Source organism: Salvelinus namaycush, chromosome 24, assembly GCF_016432855.1.
Source record: "Salvelinus namaycush isolate Seneca chromosome 24, SaNama_1.0, whole genome shotgun sequence".
Classification (NCBI taxonomy): Eukaryota; Metazoa; Chordata; class Actinopteri; order Salmoniformes; family Salmonidae; genus Salvelinus; species Salvelinus namaycush.
In genome coordinates, this window is record NC_052330.1 from 18592224 (window position 1) to 18609410 (window position 17187).

The 17187-nt window shown below is 42.8% G+C and overlaps 1 protein-coding gene across 1 annotated transcript; it reads left to right on the forward strand.

Annotated features, from left to right (window-relative positions):
* Positions 1 to 8590: 8590 nt before the first annotated feature.
* LOC120019514 (pro-opiomelanocortin B) lies at positions 8591 to 16976 on the forward strand. The gene is made up of 3 exons (XM_038962811.1): positions 8591 to 8729; positions 15135 to 15267; positions 15470 to 16976. The coding sequence occupies exons 2-3, from the start codon at positions 15148 to 15150 to the stop codon at positions 16028 to 16030; spliced, it is 681 nt and encodes a 226-aa protein (XP_038818739.1). The 5' UTR covers positions 8591 to 8729; positions 15135 to 15147; the 3' UTR covers positions 16031 to 16976.
* The last annotated feature ends 211 nt before the right edge of the window (positions 16977 to 17187 follow it).

Below are 17187 nucleotides of genomic sequence, written 5' to 3' on the forward strand. Positions count from 1 at the left end.
CAAATCAATCCCGCTCCAGAGTACTGGCCTCGGTGTAACGCTCATTCCTTCGACGATAAACGCGAATCTGACCATTACCCCTGGTGAGACAAAACCGCAACTTGTCAGTGAAGAGCACTTTTTGCCAGTCGTGTCTGGTCCAGCGACGGTGGGTTTGTGCCCATAGGCGATGTTGTTGCCGGTGATGTCTGGTGAGGACCTGCCTTACAGGCCTACGAGCCCTCAGTCTAGCCTCTCTCAGCCTATTGTGGACAGTCTGAGCACTGATGGAGGGATTGTGCGTTCCTGGTGTAACTCGGGCAGTTGTTGTTGCCATCCTGTACCTGTTCCGCAGGTGTGATGTTCGGATGTACCGATCCTGTGCAGGTGTTGTTACATGTGGTCTGCCACTGCGAGGACAATCAGCTGTCCTTCCTGTCTCCCTGTAGCGCTGTCTTAGGCCACATCTGCAGTCCTCATGCCTTCTTGCAGCGTGCCTAAGGCATGTTCACGCAGATGAGCAGGAACCCTGGGCATCTTTCTTTTGGTGTTTTTCAGAGTCAGTAGAAAGGCCTCTTTAGTGTCCTATGTTTTCAAAACGGTGACCTTAATTGCATTCCGTCTGTAAGCTGTTAGTGTCTTAACGAACGTTCCACATGTGCATGTTCATTAATTTTGTATGGTTCATTGAGCAAGCATGGGAAACAGTATTTAAACCATTTACAATGAAGATCTGTGAAGTTACTTGGTTTTTTACTAATTATTTTTGAAAGACAGGGTCCTGAAAAAGGGCTGTTTCTTTTTTTGCTGAGTTTATGTTACGCGTTTGCAAAAATATAAAACATTTCATCATGTTTTGTATTTTATGAGACCAGGATAGGTTAGTTTTTTTACCTTTATTTAACTAGGCAAGTCAGTTAAGAACAAATTCTTATTTACAATGATGGCCTACCCCGGCCAAACCCAGACGACACTGGGCCAATTGTGCGCCGCACTATAGGACTCCCAATCACGGCCGGATGTGATGCAGCCTGGATTTGAACCAGGTACTGCAGTGACGTCTCTTGTACGGAAATGAAGTGTCTTAGAACACTGAGCCCATAAAAAGGGTTAGGGGAAGGGAGGAGCTGTGATGTGGACATGAAGCTAGGGGTAGGGCAGTGGCGGCCCGTCATTCAGGGCAGGTGGGGCTGTTTGAACCGCACATTTTTTGCAAAAAATAATAATAAAATAAATGTTTTGTTAAAAAAAAGTGGGTTTGCCTGTTTTGCATGTTATTTTAGAATTAATACGTGTCACATATCAGTTTGCAAACAATGTAAAAAAAAAGTACATATCATTGAGTTAATAAAGCTGCATATAAACATTCTCTCTTTTTAGTTTTCTTGAGTAAGGCAGCTTCAAAATGCAGGTGTTTCAGCCTAGCTCGTTGCGTCGTGAATGGTTCAGTGTTCTGTCACTCATGGGGACACTCCATCACCACCAAGTCTAAGGGTAAGGGCTAAAAAATTGTTGCCCCTTGGCTGCTGCCATTGAGTTACATTAGAACTGCCCATCCAAGAAGGCTCAAGGTCATTGGCCACAGATAAAATGACGTCAAATCACGTTATACAGTATCTACAGTAGCTTTGATTGGACTGATCATGTCAACATTATACTTTCAAAATCTTAGCTAGCAGTCATCATGAATCAAGTCGACAACCTACTGGCAAATCCTTTTAAATTCTTGTCATATGAAGAGAAATAATGTAGAGAAATTATAGATAAAACGTATCGGTGCTCATCGACCATTGTACGTAAACATTACACAACAAGTTGGAAATCGCAAATTCATCAGTGAGTGGTTTGGAAGGAATCAGTGGCTAACTGTTAGCATTGCAAAGCAATCATTAGCCTGCTATTCAGTGGAGTGGCTTTGTGGTCCCAAGTCTAAGATCTATGGGTCTATTCTCCTAGTTTAAAATGATAAACATTCAACATTGGCCATGCTGTCTGATTTGTGCCGCGCTCAAAACAACTGTTAACTTGGAACTGCAAAATCTGACTTTAGTGAGTTCAAGACAACTGGGAAATCAGGAAAAATGAGCTACGACTGGGAAAATACATTTTGAACTTTCATCCAACTCGGAATTGTAAATCAGGAACTCGGGCCTCTTTCTAGAGCTACAACCTGAAGATCAGTGACGTCATCATGAGTCAACCTTTTTTCCGAGTTCCCAGTTGTCTTGAAAGCACCATAAATCCAAAGAGTGACAGACTTTGATGACGAAGTTTGATGACAAAATTCGCCCATGAAGGGCCGCCGCGCCACCTTATTGTTCAAGTGAGCACAGCACAATAAGGTGAGTAGCCCATGTGCCTCACCCTAATAATTTGGTCTATTTTCACCTCTTAATTTCACCTGCTGTTCTGACTTGGTGGTGCACATTTAGCCTATAACCTGTTTTTGAGAAATGTAATCATAGAATATTGTAAGAGCTTTCATTGTCTGCTTATATGCTCCCTTTATTTATCCTACGGTTCTGACTTGGTGTACAGGGAGAACACTGTAAGAACAGCCCATATTCCGAAGACAAGGCTCTGCTGATAGCCAGGTGTAGCAGTGGTAAGGATTCAAGCCATGGTGCTGAAAATAAAGCTCTGCTGTTGGGACAGCTTTATGTAGTCCATACTGTAACATTGTGGGCATCATTTGTCACCGTTTTAGTGCAATTAATGTATTGTTTAGTGTTGTGGCTTTGCTGGCATGCATCTAAAATAATGTTGGAGGGTTTGTCCCACCAAGATTCACACGCTAAAATCGCCACTGTGGTAGGATTTAGGGATGAGCTGGGATGTGGACATGAAGCTAGGGTGAGGGTTTAAAAACCTTAACTCTAGTTTCATGTCCACACCATGGTTCAAATCCATCCCTAGCCATAACCCCAATCCTAACCCTTAAAACTTTACAGGCTGTCATGTAAAGAAAGTTTCCCTATCCCTGAGTTTATAGGGCTCTTAAATCAACCTGAAATATTTTGTTTTGATGGCTCATAATAAAGCATATACAGGTGTAAGATCTTAATTTGATCAGTTTCTCACAGCAGGAAAATAATCATGCAGCAACAGGAAATGTGAATTATTATGTGAATTATAATTAATGGACATTTTTGTAGGGGTTGATACATTTTTTGTTAGGGCAAATCAAGTCTGACATTTTTAAGTGGAAATTGCAAAATTTAGAAGCCTTTTTAAACCTTGAATACACTACAAATGTGCAGAAAATTTCCAGCAACAACAAGGTGATCAAATTAAGATCCCACGCCTACAGGTTATGTTGGAGCATTTTGACATTTCCATGGCATCAATGTAGATTACCCACTTCACACTTAGTTCATGTTCAGACAAGCTTGCTGTTGAATAACTATTTGACATAGCACAGAACAACTTTCCTATAAATGCATGCCAAATATCAAAGTGTGTGTTCATCTGGTTTCATGTACATTTGAGTAACCAAACATTAAAAGCCTCCTAACCCAACCAAAACAAACAGACGCACACGCACGCACGCACGCACGCACGCACGCACGCACACACACACACACACACACACACACACACACACACACACACACACACACACACACACACACACACACACACACACACACACACACACACACACACACACACACACACACACACACCAAGTTCAGGTCTTTGAGGTTATGGTAGGCTTTTCAATTTTTTTTAAATCCATCTTGAAAGTGGCAATCTGCAGTAGCTACATCCATGTTTGTGTCACGTTCCTGACCTGTTTTCTGTTGTTTTTATATGTGTGTAGTTGGTCAGGGCGTGAGTTGGGGTGGGCATTATGTTTTGTGTTTCTATGTTTAGGTCGTTGGTAATTAGCCTTATATGGTTCTCAATCAGGGACAGGTGTTTGACGTTTCCTCTGATTGAGAATCATATAAAGGTAGGCTGTTCACACTGTTTGTTTGTGGGTGGTTGTCTTCTGTGTCTGTATGTTCGTTCGTACCACACGGGACTGTAGCGTTTGTTCGGTCGTTTGTTATAGTCTGTACCTGTTCCTGCGTTCTTCGTGTTATATGTAAGTTCTCATGTTTTAGGTCAGTCTACGTTCGTTTTGTTATTTTGTAGTCATTTCAAGTGTTTGTTTTCGTGTTCGTTTTCGGCAGTTAATAAATTCATTATGTTTTCAAAACCCGCTGCATTTTGGTCTGATCACTACTCCTCCTCTTCGGATGAAGAGGAGGAGGAAAACCGTTACAGAACCACCCACCAATCCAGGACCAAGCAGCGGCAGCAGGAGAGGCTGAATTATTTGGAGAAATGGACATGGGAGGACGACCTAGAAGGCAAAGGACCATGGGCACAGCCAGGAGAATATCGCCGCCCCAAAGAGGAGCTGGAGGCAGCTAAAGCTGAGAGGCGGCGATATGAGGAGGCAGCACGGAAACAAGGCTGGAAGCCCGTAAGTCAAACCCAAAAATTTCTTGGGGGGGAACTCTCGGGAAGTGTAGTTGGGTCAGTCAGGAGACGTGAGCCAACTCCTAGTGCTTACCGTAAGGAGCCGGTGAGGGCGGAGTTGGAGGTGAGTGACGCAGAGACAGTAAAGGAGTTAATGGAGAAATTGGAGGAGAGAGTTATGAGGGATGTACTGGTTTGGTGCTTTAGGCACGGCATCCGTCCGACTGAACGTGTTGATGTCACCGGGTACCGCTCTCCATACTCGTCCTGAGGTGCGTGCTAGCCGTCTGGTGAAGACAGTGCCTACACCACGCACCAAGCCTCCTGTGCGTCTCCAGAGTCCTGTGCGTCCTGTTATTGCTCCCCGCACTAGCCCTGTGGTGCGTGTCTCCAGCCCAGTGCCTCCAGTCTCGGCACCACGCATTAAGCCTCCTGTGCGTCTCCAGAGCCCTGTACGCACTGTTCCTTCTCCCCGCACTCGCCCTGAGGTGCGTGCCATCAGTCCGGTACCACCAGTTCCGGCACCACGCACCAGGCCTATAGTGCGCTTTGAGAAACCAGTGTGCCCTGTTCCTGCTCCCCGCACTAGCTTTGAGGTGCGTGTCTCCAGTCCGGTACCACCAGTTCCGGCACCACGCACTAAGCCTCATGTGCGTCTCCAGAGCCCTGTACGCACTGATCCTTCTCCCCGCACTCGCCTTGAGGTGCGTGCCCTCAGCCCGGTACCACCAGTCCCGGTACCACGCACCAGTCCTATAGTGCGCCTCGAGAACTCAGTGTGCCCTGTTGTTGTTCCCCGCACTAGCCTGATGGTGTGTGTCTTTAGCCCGGTACCTCCAGTTCCGGCACCACACACTAGGCCTACAGTGCGCCTCAGCCGGCCAGAATCTGTCGTCTGCCCAACGGCGCGTGAACTGCCCGTCTGCCCAACGGCACCTGAACTGCCCGTCTGCCCAACGGCACCTGAACTGCCCGTCTGCCCAACGGCACCTGAACTGCCCGTCTGCCCAACTGCACCTGAACTGCCCGTCTGCCCAACGGCGCCTGAACTGGCCGTCTGTTCAATGCCGTCTGACCTGTCCGTCTGCCAAGCGCCGCATGAACTGCCCGTCTGTACTGAGTATTCAAAGCCGCCCGTCTGTACTGAGCCTGCAAAGCCGCCCGTCTGCCATGAGCCTTCAGAGCCGTCCGCCAGACAGGAGCCGCTAGAGCCTTCCGCCAGACAGGAGCCGCTAGAGCCTTCCGCCAGACAGGAGCAGCCAGAGCCTTCCGCCAGACAGGATCAGCCAGAGCCTACCGCCAGACAGGATCAGCCAGGGCCTACCGCCAGACAGGATCAGCCAGGGCCTACCGCCAGACAGGATCAGCCAGGGTCTTCCGCCAGACAGGATCAGCAAGAGCCTTCCGCCAGACAGGATCAGCCAGAGCCTTCCGCCAGACAGGATCAGCCAGAGCCTTCCGCCAGCCATGACCAGCAAGAGCCGTCATCCAGCCATGACCAGCCAGAGCCGTCAGCGAGCCATGACCAGCCAGAGCCGTCAGCGAGCCATGACCAGCCAGAGCCGTCAGCGAGCCATGACCAGCCAGAGCCGTCAGCGAGCCATGACCAGCCAGAGCCGTCATCCAGCCATGAGCCGTCATCCAGCCATGAGCCGTCATCCAGCCATGAGCCGTCATCCAGCCATGACCAGCCAGAGCCGTCATCCAGCATTAAGCCATCATCCAGCCAGGATCCGCCAGAGCCAGCCAGCCAGGATCCGCCAGAGCCGCCAGCCAGCCAGGATCCGCCAGAGCCGCCAGCCAGCCAGGATCCGCCAGAGCCGCCAGCCAGCCAGGATCCGCCAGAGCCGCCAGCCAGCCAGGAGCCGCCAGAGCCGCCAGCCAGCCAGGAGCCGCCAGAGCCGCCAGCCAGCGGCTCTTTCAAGTGTTTGTTTTCGTGTTCGTTTTCGGCAGTTAATAAATTCATTATGTTTTCAAAACCCGCTGCATTTTGGTCTGATCACTACTCCTCCTCTTCGGATGAAGAGGAGGAGGAAAACCGTTACAGTTTGGACTTGTAAATTAATTATATTATATTCGTTGAAATGTATCTTATACATGCCTCACACCCCATCAGAACCCCAAATATAAGCATGTTTTACTCCGATGTTTGTAAACTAGGTAAATGTAAACAAACACTATATAGCCTCAAACTCTCATTTTGATATCATGGATGGCCATAGCCATGCATCCATAGCTCTGTCAATGAATTTGAGAGTGGGTACATTTATCCAACCTCATCCATCCCTCAGCTTTCAACCGAATCAGAGGCGGAGGTAAGCTTTGTTAAAGTTTCAACTGCTGATGTCCCCTTTAAAGCAAAAAAATACAATTGTTCAATACTCTTTTCAATATACTTTTTGCAACATCAAAGCAACATTTTATTGGAGAGAGAAAAGCGTTATGTTTGGAATCCACCATGTCACCCTCTGACATTCTGTGGCTAGCCTAAAGTTCCCTTTCTGTTTACAAATCAATTCCAAATGTACTGTAAAGTGGGTAAAAGCTTTGTTTCTAGAAAAATCTGTCAATAACTAAGTGTAATTGCTTTCTTTCTCCAGCCCCTAACAGAGATTTCTGTGGTATTTTTCTGTATCTTGTTTCCTTTAATTATATGGAGCAGTCACAATGGTGTATTCAGGTCATCATCCACTGCAATGGAAGCCATTGTTTTTCACAATGTGTGTGTAGCACAAGAGGTTGGTGGCAACTTAGTTGGGCAGGACAGGCTTATGGTAATGGCTGGAGTGGAATACATGGAATGGTTTGAATAAATCAAACACATGGGTTCCATATGTTTAATGTCATTCCATTCGCTAATTTCCAGCCATAATTGTGAGCTGTCCTCCCCTCAGCAGCCTCCACTGATGTGTAGGGTTGCAAAGGGAGGGTATACTGTATTACTGGTAACTTTATAAGTTTATAACATGTCAAATAAATTACATCGTAAATTAACACAATTTTAATATTTACTTTTTTTTTATGACAAAAGCTGTACAACATTATCCTAAATATAACCCATCAACTTTATGAATACCGTTGGTGTTAAAAGGGAGGGCTTCAGCATGAAATATCCTTAATATTTTGACGTGCTTTTACTTATTTTCATCTGTCAATATGTGTTTGCTGTAAATGTAAATAGGGTTGCAGAGTTCATTGGAATTTATTTAATTGTTGATTAGATGCTTTTTTAAATTAATTAGGCTGTTTTCTCTTGATCATAATGATCTATCCACTAAAAACTCGTGGACAATAATATGGACACAGATATAAATACATGAATACATGAATACATTTAAAATATATATATTTAAGAATAAATTCCTAGTTACCATAGATGGCCAAAATTATAGATAATTCTGTTTTGCAACCCTACAGTGTGTGTGTGTGTGTATGTGTATGTGTGTGTGTGTGTGTGTGTGTGTGTGTGTGTGTGTGTGTGTGTGTGTCTGCTTCAATCCTGCATGTGTGTGTGTGTAAGGTGGAAAGAGTGTTTGCTTGCCCCTCTACAACCCAACTTCTAAATGTTTATTAAGGTGTAGTAATGATGTGTGATCATCAATGAGTCAGATTTCTGATAAAAATTTGATCTGGCCTTAAATGTTATCCTTGATGAAAACCAATGGAACCAACTCAATTTGCACGCTGCCCGCTGCTGCCCTTTCTCCTATGAAAACATGTTACTCCACATCACTCCTCCGTAGCTGATTAGGTAGCAGTGTTTAGCACCTCTTTGAGTATCCATCTACTGACAATAGGGGCTGGAGAGAACCTCAGATCCGGTGTCAGCGTCACCTTTTAAACCCAGAAAGAGATGTGTCAATTTTCCAACGTACACATATGATTCAAAAACTGATTAACGCAAAGAAACACAATGTTAGTTGCTATGACATGACTCAACAAGTGGCAGCTATCTGCTAAGACCTCACCTGTCATCCTGTAACGTGAGCCAGCATCGATTAGAGAGAGAGGGGGAAAGTGTGTGAGTGTGGAATTTCCTATGACCTCCCCACCCCTAGCCCCCTACCCACCCACACGTGTCTTTGGCTACAGTATAAAAGGAGCTCCCACCTCACAGACATAGACACAGGACAAATTCCTACAAAGAAATTGATCAGACAACCAAGGGAAGAGAGAGAGAGAGAGAGAGAGAGAGAAGGAGTGATTCCATTCTGCGCTGTGAGATCCTGCAGAGAAAGACAGGAGACCTGTGGAAGAACAAAACGAGAAAGTGAAAGAAGGTAAGAAAGATGAACCTGCTAAAGAGCAACAGCAAACTTCTGCATCCTTTTCCATTCATGCTCTGAATTAGCTGTTGTCTTATTTTGTTGAGAATTATTAGTAAGACTTAGCACTAGGTTGTGAGCATAAGTATGATTTTAGATAATTGCACAGGTCTATTGCATGTTAACATTCCTACCCTGAATATTAGCAGAGGTGAGCTGACTAATCTGCTTATCTGCAATATATATTTCATTATGTTTTAAATAGATTTGTTGGATAAATTTAAGGCTGATAATGTTCATCTCTATTAAACACAGATTAGTAAATTGGCATTTAAATAAACATTGAAAATTTACTGTATATCAACTAGGATAACTAATATTCCAATTATTTAGGACACAAATGATTGGACACATCCAACACTTGTACTATCAAATAATGATGAAATCAATGTTAAAACCTCTAACGAGTCACAAACCCCGATCCGGGATCCCCCCCATCAAAAAAGCTGACTAGCATAGCCTAGCCTAAAGCCACAGGGATATCATATAATAAAATGTTCATGAAATCACAAGTCCAAGACACCAAATGAAAGATACACATCTTGTGAATCCAGCCATCATTTCTGATTTTTAAAATGTTTTACAGGGAAGACACAATATGTATTTCTATTAGCTAACCACCATAGCAAAAGACACAACTTTTTTTTCCCACCATTTTTTTCCTGCATAGGTAGCTATCACAAATTCGACCAAATAAAGATATAAATAGTCACTAACCAAGAAACAACTTCATCAGATGACAGTCTGATAACATATTTATTGTATAGCATATGTTTTGTTCGAAAAATGTGCATATTTCAGGTATAAATCATAGTTTTACATTGCAGCCACCATCACAACTCTCACCAAAGCAACTAGAATAACTACAGAGAGCAACGTGAATTACCTAAATACTCATCGTAAAACATTTATGAAAAATACACAGCGTACAGCAAATGAAAGACAAAGATCTTGTGAATCCAGCCAATATTTCAGATTCTTTAAGTGTTTTACAGCGAAAACACAATTTAGCATTATATTAGCTTACTACAATAGCCAACCACACAGCAGCATTGATTCATGCACGTTAGCGATAGCGAATAAACCAGCAAAAGATATTACATTTTTCACTAATCTTCTCAAAACTTCATCAGATGACAGTCCTATAACATCATATTACACAATACATATATTGTTTGTTCGAAAATGTGCATATTTAGCGGCACAAATCGTGGTTATACAATGAGAATAGTAGCCAAGCTGCCAACAAAATGTCGGGAGAAATCTTGGGAGAGGCACCTAATCTAATCAATAACTAATCATAAACTTGACTAAAAAATACAGGTTGGACAGCAAATGAAAGATACATTAGTTCTTAATGCAACCGCTGTGTTAGATTTTTTAAATTAACGTTACTACGACATACAGCGTGCGTTAAAGCGAGACCGCACCGAAATTAATGGCGGAATAGTAGTTTTACATTTTTCAACAGAACAACGAATTAACATCATAAATAGTTCTTACTTTTTGATGAGCTTCCATCAGAATCTTGTGCAAGTGGTCCTTTGTCCAGAATCATCCTTGCTCGGTTGTAGATTGACGTCTTCAACTTAGGAATTAGCAGCAAACATTAGCTATGTGGCCCAGACGTGCCCAACTCTTCATAACGCAGCACAAAGAAATATCCGAAAATCGCAATATACTGATATAAACTGATATAACTCGGTTTAAAATAACTACATTATGATGTCTTTAACACCTATATCGAATAAAATCAGAGCCGGATATATCTAAGGCCTATAACGAGAGCTTTTCAGAATGCCATCCTGAGGTCTGTCTTGCGCCATGACGAACGTTGAAAAGAGTGCACCCCACGTTCCAAGACCCTTTATATGGCCTCAGATCTGCCTAGCAACACCATTCCAATTCTCACTGCTTACTGACATCTAGGGGAAATCGTATGCAGTGCATGTCGACTCTTAGATTACATGCAAATTAATAAACTGACCCTGGAACAGAGTGCCCGATTTCAGATTTCTCACTTCCTGACAGGAAGTTAGCTGCAACTTGAGTTCTGTTTTACTCACAGATATAATTCAAACGGTTTTAGAAACTAGAGAGTGTTTTCTATCCAATAGTAATAATAACATGCATATTGTACGAGCAAGAATTGAGTACGAGGCAGTTTAATTTGGGAACGAATTTTTACAAAGTCGAAATGGCGCCCCCCTATTGACAAGTTATAAGTAAGAATTCAAATTTGGTAACGTTTAAAGTTTCCTGACAATTTAAATGAAGTTCTTGCAAGGTGCATATCAAAGGTTTAATAAAAACTGCTCCTGATAATAATAATTTCAAACAATAATGTAATGCACTACTATACTGCTGTGTATGTGAGCGTCTCCTTGGAGAGCGACGCTTAGTGCTAGAGGATGGTTTATAAAAGGTACATACTGTAGAAGGCACAGACTGTTACTGTGACTGTGAGGTCTGCCCACATACCATCTATTCATTACAATAGCGAAGAAGGTGTGATTATTCAATTCCAATACAATCAAATCTGTCTAATACAACACCAAATCATTCAGTGAGATTATTGTCGTAAAGTAGAGAGATGAGAAATATTGATTAGGTATCAATTGATCAGGGAGAGGAAATATGAACATGCATGCATGGACTACCAACTCATAACATCACTTTTTGTAGTAATAATAATATAAAAAATATATAAACTACTTTGTTAGTAATTAGAAGAATATTGGGGGAATACTTATTTTACTGTAACTTTCGGACACAAAGGTATACTTGTGTGTCAATGTATTTGTCATCATCAATTGAGTAGAGTTGAAAAGTTACTGTAAAATCAATGGTAATTTCCCCCCAAGATAACCTTTTTTTGAGCAATTCAAAAGCAAATGGCATTTCCTCCTCTAGTCTTTCTGACGAAACAATGCAATCTCCATAGACAAACATTGGCAGTAGAATGGCCCGTACTGAAGAGCTCAGTGACTTTCAACGTTGCACCGTCATAGGATGCCACCTTTCCAACAAGTCAGTTCGTCATATTTCTGCCCTGCAAGAGCTGCCCCGGTCAACTGTAAGTGCTGTTACTGTGAAGTGGAAATGTCTAGGAGCAACAGAAGCTCAGCCTCGAAGTGGTAGGCCTCACAAGCTCACAGAACGGGACCGCCGAGTGCTGAAGCTCGTAGCGCATAAAAATCTTCTTTCCTCGTTTGCAACACTAACTACCAAGTTCCAAACTGCCTCTGGAAGAAACGTCAGCACAATAACTGTTAGTCGGGAGCTAAATGAAACGGGTTTCCATGGGCGAGCAGCTGCAAACAAGCCTGAGATCACCATGTTCAATACCAAGCGTCGGCTGAAGTGGTGTAAAGCTCGTGCCATTGGACTCTGGAGCAGTGGAAATGCGTTCTCTGTAGTGATGAAACACGCTTCATCATCTGGCAGTCCATCGGACTAATCTGGGTTTGCCAGGATAATGCTACCTGAATTCATAGTGCCAACTGTAAAGTTTGGTGGAGGAGAAATAATGGTCTGGGGCTGTTTTTCATGGTTCGGGCTAGGCCCCTTAGTTCCAGTGAAGGGAAATCTTAATGCAACATTATACAAAGACATTTTAGAATATTCTGTGCTTCCAACTTTGTGACAACAGTTTGGGGAAGGCCCTTTCCCATTTCAGCATGACAATTCCCCTGTGCACAAAGCGAGGTCCATACAGAAATGGTATGTCGAGATCGGTGTGGAAGAATTGTTCCAACATCTAGATGTTCCAACATCTAGTTGAACGTCTTCCCAGAAGAGTGGACGCTGGTATAGCCGCAAAGGGGGGACCAACTCCATATTAATGCCCATTACTTTGGAATGAGATGTTCGACGAGCACGTGTCCACATACTTTTGGTCATGTAGTGTATCTCACTACACTGACACTCCAACACACAAACACGGGGACACACACATATGCATTTTGACGCCACACGCACATGCATTCACATTCTTCACATACACTGCTGCTACTCTCTGATTATTATCTATGCATAGTCACTTCACCCCTACCTACATGTACATATTAAATCGATTACCTCAACTAACCCGTACCCCTACACATAGACTCGGTACCGGTACACCTTGTATGATCATTTATTAGGGTATTTTCCAAACATAGTTACAGCTTTTTTAAAGAAAGGTCATCAAGTAGAATTGAACCAGCAATCTGCTATCTTACAGCCCCCTAGGCTGCTTAGTCTGCTAAGCCACCAGGATAGAGCTGTTTCATTCTTTACATAAAGCTGTTCAGTCACAGACACAGCAGGGGTTCAACCTGTGGAACCCAATTCCTGCATTTGAATATAAAAATGTATTTTATCAAACAAAACTATGCTACATTTTTATCTCTGGGACCCTCAGGATTAAAAATCAGAGCAAGATTACTGAATGTAAGTACATTATTTACCTTCAGAGGTGAATGTATCAAACCAGCTGCCGTGATAAAAGTTTTTTTTTGTTGTGCACTCTCCTCAAACAATAGCATGGTATTTTTTCACTGTAACAGCTGCTGTAAATTGGACAGTGCAGTTAGATTAACAAGAATTTAAGCTTTCTTCCCATATAGGACATGTCTATGTCCTGGGAAATGTTCTTTTTACTTACAACGTCATGCTAATCACATTATCGGTGTCCCCGATCCCGTAGAGGTTAATCAAAGAATTATGTCTCATATTTGCCTTTGCAATTGAGATAGAAAAATAATTAATTTAATCGTCTCTTTCTTTCAAATCCTAATGTTTCCATTGGATTTCCCTTTGCATTGAAATCCTTAAATTAAGATTCAAATTATGGCTATAAGATTCCAACTACGGCTTACTCTTAGTACATATTCACATCTATTTACACCTCACCACAATCTATCATGCAATAATACAAATGTAATATGATTTCTGAAATCAAGTTTGTAGGGAACTAAAAGTACTGTATATATAATTGATTGGTAGAGTAAGAAATAATAGAGGGTATTTATTTTTCTAGATGTAGTTCTCCTCTCTCTGCAAAGACAAACATCCCAACCTGGAACTCTTAACAAAACGCTGTAAACAGCTTTGTACTTGTGTTAGTCCCATCCTAGTGTTGTGGTGGATTCATTCCTGGGATAACACTCCAAAGATCCCAACTAAATGTTTTGGGAACTTTTAAATAACATTCTGATTAAGGCGAGACAAGTTTCCACAGACGTAGATCTATTGAGTTTGTCAGAGAACTCCACAGCAGTTAGAATGCCATGACAAAACACTCACAGTTACATTGTAACTCAATACTTCGTTCATTTTTTCAGTCACTGTTTTAGTATGTTCAGTAAAAGTATGTTGTATGTTCAGTAAAAGGTGTTTCGTTATTATTTAAGGCAACACATTCCTGCCTTCATACAGTACCTGGTGTTAGTACAGTATGTTCGGAACATTCTTGCAAAATCAGAGGTATGTTTTTAACATCCTAATACAAAGATTGTATAATCATCAACACAACTGGACAGATTTTGTGTTATTATAATTTTTGAGGGGAATGTTCTTAATAATATGTTCTGAGAACATTTACAGAACCAGTTATGGTTTGCTGGGATCTTTTTCTGAATGAAAATACATAATTGGATGTTCTAGGTTCTATTATAGAACACCTGGATGGTTATCAGTGATGGGATGACTGAGGTACAGCCACAAGGTTAAGGATATAGGGAACAGGAGCAGTGGTTTGTCAACTTTAACATGTGCTAACTGCTAACTTAAAGATAACAGGGGGCAGTAGACTAGGGGAGATGCGTCACAAGGCCATTGAAGGCTGCCTCCCATTCAGAGACTTCCTTTGCACATCTTCCACAGTATTTTATAGAAAATGTTCCAGTGTATGTGTGGGACAGGTGCATGAATGAGCTCCATATCTGTGTTGTGTGTGTGTGTGTTCACAAGGGCACTGATATATAGGAGCAACAGATAAACAAAGGTCAGTGAAGTCATCCAAGAAAAGAATGTCTGAGCGTCACATACGTTGGGTGATAGAATTCCAATGGTATGGGTTCTAATCCATCCTTCTTATAGTTTGCCCTTCACCAGTTTACCTGTGAATACTGCATTCATTCATACATACTTTTTATTCAATGTAAGGGCTTATTTCAGATTGATGCAGGACAGGAATAAAGTTGATCAAGAGGAAGTAGAACTGCTGGTGAAATGACCACAGACTCAAGCCCTATTCCTCTATGCGCCTCATCATCTGCAGTCTATTTTCATGACGTGTTTCTGATCAGAATTCAATAATTGTACATGTCTTTGTCATTGGCTAATCCTCCCTGTGCCTCTGTGTGTCTTGTGCAGTGATAGGTTGAATATGGTGTGTGCGTCCTGGCTGTTAGCGGTGGTGGTGGTGTGTGTGTGTAACCCCAAGGTGGGGGGGCAGTGCTGGGATAGCTCCCACTGCAAAGACCTCCCTTCAGAGGACAAGATACTCGTGAGTCAGAGTTAAAATCATCACCTTCATTCATTAATCATCATCAAAATCAGTATAAGATTTAATCATCACTTATAGCAATTTTCATCACTCACTATTCATGGATTGTTCTTTAACCCATCCATCCATATATCACTAAACACTGTTCCTGTCCATCCATTTGTATTGAACTCCCGTCTGCTGTTCTTCTTCCGTCTGGCAGGAGTGCATCCACCTGTTCAGGTCTGGGCTCCAGGACGAATCCCCAGAGCCCAGATCGGCTGCCCAGCAGTCCACTGAGGAGAGCCTCTCCCTGGGCATCCTGTTGGCAGCCCTGACCTCTGGAGAGAGAGCCCTGGATGCTGACCCTGAGCCCCACAGCGACAAGAGACACTCCTACTCCATGGAGCACTTCCGCTGGGGCAAACCTATTGGGCGCAAACGCCGCCCCATCAAAGTCTATGCCTCCAGTCTGGAAGGGGGGGACTCCTCCGAGGGCAACTTTCCCCTGCAGGCACGCAGGCAGCTGAGCAGCTGGGAGGACGAGATGGCGGGAGCTCTGGGTAACCAGGGGGCCAAGGCTCAGACCAAGGTAGTCCCCAGAACCCTCACTGTGACGGGGCTGCAGGATAAGAAGGATGGGTCCTATCGGATGGGTCACTTCCGCTGGGGCAGCCCAACCGCTATCAAGCGCTACGGTGGCTTCATGAAGCCATATGCCCAGCAATCCCACAAGCCCCTGATCACGCTGCTCAAGCACGTCATCCTTAAGAACGAGCAGTAGAGGAGGGCAGCAAGAACAAGGGATAGAGGGAAGGGAGGGGAGGGATGGGATGAGTGTAGTAAAGAGGAAAAGAGGAAAGATGAACTGAATGTTTTGAAGACCAGTGGCAACTGTTGAAAACTAAGGGTCGTATTTAATCTGTAGCCAAGTTTCCAGAGTAACACAAAAAACGAATTATAGCTCCGCAATATAAAACAATGAAACAACAAATAAGTCAAAATCATCTTTCTTATATACATTTCAGACAATTTATGGTATGTTACCTGTAAAAAAGATAAGGCAATGTTTATACGGCACTTTCAAACAGCCCCTTATTTACAACTTATTTGCAGGTATGCCCTTTTATACATATCAGTGGGTAACTGGCAAATTGGGAGGGTAGGTGGTGCCGTTAAACAATGGAAGTGTTAATTAATTTGCCTGCAAAGAAGCGGAGAACCATACTGTACACAGACCTGATAGCTGTATTTTGGTTAGAGGGTCTGTGAAAATACAGGAATCATCTGAGCTGGGTTTTAAATTACCATGTTTTTTTTTACCCTTACCCCTTTCAGATTGACAAAAAAAGCTTGTACTGTATAAAAAGCTGGCATGGTAAAAGTGGGATTTTTGTCTGTATATGAAAGGGATATTAGCATTGCCCTAGATAGGCCATAACGGTTTTGATTGAATAGGACCATTGATAGCTGTAGAATTCATTTATGGCCTTGGCTTGAATGCTGTATGAGAAAGTATAAATTGAAGGAAGTACTTAGAAAGTCTTCAGTAACAGTGACCATACTGAATACTGTGTATAGATGACAGACTGGGGTAGGGAGTGGGTATGAGAGAAGATCATTTCAAATGGAATACTATTTTTCCTCATTATTTTTATTGAGATAAATTGTACCATATTGTAAATGTATATATTAAACAGATACTGCTTTGTGGCAAGCAACACAAATGACTTCCTTTTTTGTACTGTACATTACGTTTATTTGAGGTCTACCAAACAAGCAACCAAGATAAAATCAATGGTGTTGTCAATATACAGGTATAAGCTGTGGCGATTTTAGCATGTAAATCTTGGTGGGGCAAAAATAAACAAGTGGGATGCATGCCAGCAAAGCCACTACACAACACAACACTAAACAATACATTAATTGCACTATAACAGT

Bases quoted from the DNA above. Each gene is read 5' to 3' on its own strand.
- LOC120019514 (XM_038962811.1), top strand. From the start codon at position 15,148: ATGGTGTGTGCGTCCTGGCTGTTAGCGGTGGTGGTGGTGTGTGTGTGT. The intron at 15,268-15,469 runs GTGAGTCAGAGT...TCCGTCTGGCAG, and splicing joins CTTCAGAGGACAAGATACTC to GAGTGCATCCACCTGTTCAG.